Source organism: Colobus angolensis, unplaced genomic scaffold (genome assembly GCF_000951035.1).
Source record: "Colobus angolensis palliatus isolate OR3802 unplaced genomic scaffold, Cang.pa_1.0 Scaffold90, whole genome shotgun sequence".
Taxonomy (NCBI): domain Eukaryota; kingdom Metazoa; phylum Chordata; class Mammalia; order Primates; family Cercopithecidae; genus Colobus; species Colobus angolensis.
Genome location: NW_012122932.1, coordinates 1,036,375 through 1,041,291, shown reverse-complemented (window position 1 = coordinate 1,041,291; position 4,917 = coordinate 1,036,375). Strand labels below are relative to the sequence as shown.

Sequence of the window (4,917 nt, the reverse complement as noted above, 5' to 3'; positions counted from 1 at the left end):
CCCGCTTGTGAGCGCCTCCGGGGCGGGCGGGCGGGACCAGACCCCTCGGGGCACGGCGCATCTTGGCACCCGGAGGCAGCGGAGGCAGGCGCAGCATCCTCGCTGGGAACTGGAGCTGGAGTGAGCGCACCGCGCGGGAGGAGCCGCCGCAGCCTCGCAGAACCCGAGTGGAGGAGGTGACAGCTCCATTGCCGGGTTTTTATTTTTTTTCTCTCCGCCTCCCCGTCTCCTCCTCAGGCTCGGACCATGGTGCAGTCCCACTGGCTCCCCTGCCCCCCTCTCCTGTGAGACTGGCTGCGGGGAGGGATCATGGATACTTGTCTGCCGGCTTCTGGTTCCCACGCAAGTAAGCCTGCTGTCAATGGAGGAGGACATTGATACCCGCAAAATCAACAACAGTTTCCTGCGCGACCACAGCTATGCGACCGAAGGTAACGCCAGCCCCGCCGCATTCCGCCGTTGGGGCCGGGCGCAAGTTGCGGATCACTGTGCTTCGTGGGCAGCTGGGCGCGTAGTGGCGGAGACTCCTCCGGGCCCTGGGGCTGGGGCGGGGGCTCGGCTGGCCCCGGCAGCCGCCAGTGCACCCCGCATCCATCCGGGCTCCGCGAGGCGAGCCCGGCGTTCAGCAGCAGGTGGACCCGGCGCCCACGGGAGTTAAAATGGCCCTCAGGGATTAGGCTTTTCAGGGTGGGGCTCTCGCCCAGAAAGATGACCCCAGGAAGGCAGATGATCCCTCCCCCGAGATGTTTGCAGGGGTCTTGGGGGGAGATAAGAAGGGAGGGGCCCAGTAGGACCTTGGTACCCCCTCCCTGAGCAAAACGATGTTATGTCTCTCAGTGGCTGCAGGGAGGGCATGGTTTCATTTCCTGCCCATTCATCTCCCCGGCCGGCCAGGTTACCTGCTCAGACAATCAAAACCCCAAAGGCCCTTTGCAAACGGCCGAACCTCTTTCCTTTTGGAAGTGCATTAGCAAAAATAAAAAGGTGGCTGGGGAAATAGTGCTCTAGCGGCCAGCGAATGAGGCTGACACGTGGGGCGAGCAACGCGATCGGTGGGGCCTTTAAAAATCACCATTATGAATTCTGCAGCAGTAGTTTCTGCTGAATCAACAGCCAGCAGAAAGCAAGAGGGTTCAGCAAGCTGAGCTTTGCCAAGAGGTGAAATTGTCGTCTCTCCCTCTCTCCCAGCTTGTTCTGACATAAGCCCTAGTGCTGTGCGGGCAGGGAGGGAAAGTCAGCAGGTGGAATCTCATTCTTCCTTTTGTGTGTGAATAGAGAGTAGAGGCATTTTTTCCCCCAATGCCAAAACTTTTGCATTTTTGCTTTCATTTTCTACCTGTAGGCCTTTTATCCTTAGCCACTCCTACAAAGTGTTGCATTATCACATTGTAATATCCATGCGAGAAAATTTATGTGGAAGTTCTTTAGGACAATGTTGCAAGTTGTATTAATTTAAAATTATTATTCTTGGATGCTAACATTTGTGTAATATTTAATCAAATCAAAAGACTACTAGAGAAATGTGATGGGGGAGTAAAATAGTTCAAACTCTGAAAGAAATAAAAGGACACACACACACATCTGGGGGTAAAGGTGGCATCTTCTATAAACATCCCTGGAAGTTCTAGATAGAAGGAATGCCCAGTGCTATTGAAAGTATATTCTCAATTTGCCATCATTTTTGGAGAGCATCAAGCTCAGTATGCCCATGGTGCTAGACAGATAAAGCAGAGTTGTAAGCTCTGGCCTCCAGGAGCTTAGAGATGGCTTTTAAGATGTACAGTCTCTCTCTCCCCTATCCAGAGCACCATACTTGCCGATTCTTTTTCTGTGCATGATGGCAACCTAATTGTAAGACGTTCTCCCTCAATCTTAGTGCTTTGTCGCTGACTCAGTGACTTGATAGCATATGACTAACTCTGTATCTAAGCATGTCATCCAAGAGAGAAGCTGGCCTTGGATCTGTTGGCTTTGGGGGGTAAATTTCTTTCTATTTGTAACCACAAAGAAAGAAAGCTGCCTTCGTGTTTGCTTGTATATTACATTATGCAGGCAAGAGAAACTTAGCAAGCTGAGAAAATGCCCAGAGTGGAGCTATGTGTATAGGAGTGTCAACTGTGAAGTGAAGAAATCAGTTTAAAATGGCATTCTTTTATTGTTTTCAGGGCCCTGGATATTACCTTTGTTCTTATTTTTATTCCATTTTTGAAAACTCTGATTCTGGATAGAATATCTAGGTTCATGTAGTCAAAAATTAGATATGAGTTTATAGCAATGAGCTTTCTGGCATGTGAGAATTAACCTCTCAGATTTCTTTCTCTTTCTCAAACACATACACATACTAAACACACTTAAAACTATCAAACCTGTATTTCACAGAAGCTTCCAGGTTTTAAAATCTGATCTTAGAGAAGGTATGGAAAGAAAAGGAAAAGAGAACGTAAACGATGTAAATACCAGAAGTTAGATAGAGCGAGAAGTTCCCTATGGTTTTGACCTATTCGTTTCAGGGAAGATTCATGCAATTTTATTGCCAGAGGGGGAAGAGTCCCGGTTCTTCCAATGAATACCTTAAGAAGTGTTAGTATACCTCGAAAGAGCACCAGATCAAAAGACTCTTTGTTAAAATTATCCTCACTGGGGACTTGCCCCACAAGTTTTCTTCCCCCTTATTAACTTATACCCACTTACTGAGTGGGGAATTAGCTTCTAGCTCCTTCTATAGATCTTGCTTTTCTGTTTCCTTTAATATTTCTACATTTTCCTCCTACCTGCTCAGTTATGTCAGATTGTTCTTTTTTTCCTCCAAAATGTCTCCTTCACATGTATTTCTGAATTTTTCTTCCGTTTGCTCAGATCATTCCACATTGCAGTGTTCTATTTAAAGCTGAAAGGTTTTTGCTGTGTAGTTAGTGTGAAGGACTCTAAACTCAATTTGCATTGTAAGTGGTGGCTGCAGGCAAGTTCATCCAGCTAAGAGCAATGCAAATGCTAAAGGACACTTTCACCCAAGCTCCCCTCTCTCAGTCTCTTTCTCTCTCTCTGTCTCTCTCAGAAGAATGCATGATGTGCATTTCATAAATAAATTTCCTAGGACATTTTTTTTTAATTCTGAGCATGAAAGTTACTGCCCTCCCCTACCTTTCCCTATCTTTCCTCCTCTTTTAAAGTTAACATCTTTGAGCATCTTCTATGTTCCAAGCACTGTGCTGAGCTCTGCATGTATAGCATTTCAATATATCTAAACCCCGTTAAATGGATGTTGTCATTTCCATTTTCAAAGAAGATAACTGATGCAGCTGAGGACTGGAGATGTTACTAATTTGCCAAAAGTCACACATTCAATGGAAAACCTTGTCTTCAAACTCAAGCCAGTGTCTGAAGGCTAGGTTCTCCCACTAGGAAATTCTGCACTACTTCATTTTCCTTTAGCTTCCAATCAGCTGTTATTATGGGAAAGATTGCAATGATTTTATCTTGGTGTGTAAGCTGTGTTGCCATCAGGCATAAAATCCTTTGCAGGGAGAATATGAAGTGTGTGTGGGGGGTTATATAGAGGAAGGGCCTTGGGTGGGGTTGAAATTTCCCACAAAAATAAAGTGAACACAATGATTTGATGATTTATTTATTTATTTTTAAGATATGGAAATCCAAGATTCCTAACCAAGGATTCATCTCTCAAATCTCTCTATATGTGGGTTTCCTGCTATATTTTTAGGCTTCAGTTAGAGCCAAGCAAAACCCTGTCTCCATTATAGCAGCCTGTGAGTTTTCTAGATTAATCTTCTACTTTCAAATGGGGCCACAGATAGACTGAATATTCTACATAGATGGGGTATTTTAAAATAACTGCCCTGTTCTCAGTTTCCTTAGCTGGAAAGTGGGAATAACAATAGAACCTATGCCAAAGAAAAATCATTTGATGCAGAGAAAGCTCTCAAGCACTTGGGATATGCCTAGTACAAAGCCCACCCTTAATTCATTATAGTTGTTATTATTACTTAATATACTTGCTGGTTATATTCTGGCAACAAGTGGGGTCCATCTTCCCTCAGAAGCCTTTTTAAAAAAACTGTCTTGTTTATACATATTAAAGGAAGAACAAGTTTACTATTACAAGTAGCTCCTTTCAATTATTGATTCATTCTGCCTTTAATTCTTTCAACAAATATTGCAGAGGTGATACAGGATATTCCAATACAGACAAGGTCTCTGTCTTCATGGATGTTTGAATCTAGCAGAGGAGACAGTATTAGACAAATAATTTTGCAAATAAATGTATAGTTACCAATTGTGATAAGTGATATTTAGGAAAGGCAGAAGATGCTTGGGGGGTCATAAGGTAGAAAGGTGAATCTAATTTAGATAGGGAGTTCAAGGACAGCCTCTCAGACAGCTGAAGCTGTGAACTAAAGGATGAATCTGCAATTAACAAGACCTGAAAGCATTTTAGGTAGAAGAGACAACAGGTACAATAGCCCAGAGCGATACAATAGCCTAACTGATCCAAGGATCCAAGGAATGGAAAGATAACTATGGCTAGGAGCAGAGAAAAGAGTGATAAAAATGAGACTGGAGTCTGCAGTTCATTTTGGAATGTACCAAAAGCAAGAAAGATTAATGCTAAGATACAGGGATGGGTAAATGGATAAACATATGATAAATCAAGTATAAAATGTTAGTCACTGGCAGGCTGTGGTGGTGCATGCCTGTAATCCCAGCTATTCAGGAGGCTGAGGCAGGAGAATCACTTGAACCCAGGAGGCAGAGGTTGCAGTGAGCCGAGATCACACCACTACACTCTAGTCTGGGTGACAGAGCAAGACTCTGTCTCAAAAAAACAAATAAAATAAAATAAGAAAACAAAAGTAAAAGATCTAGTGAAAATGGCCAACAATAATAAGTAAACAAATATTA

General features: G+C 43.9%; 1 protein-coding gene across 9 annotated transcripts in view; it reads left to right on the top strand.

Moving 5' to 3' along the window:
- The window catches only part of PPP2R2B (protein phosphatase 2, regulatory subunit B, beta), a 499,553-nt gene that overhangs the window by 195,021 nt on the left and 299,615 nt on the right, over nt 1-4,917 (top strand). For 4 of the 9 annotated variants that reach the window (XM_011931485.1, XM_011931484.1, XM_011931489.1 and 1 more), the window contains one exon: nt 238-431. The exons of the other annotated variants lie outside the window; for them this stretch is intronic. In XM_011931485.1, the coding sequence (XP_011786875.1) occupies nt 238-431 (194 nt within the window). The remainder of the gene's footprint in view (nt 1-237; nt 432-4,917) is intronic. 9 annotated transcript variants of the gene reach the window in all.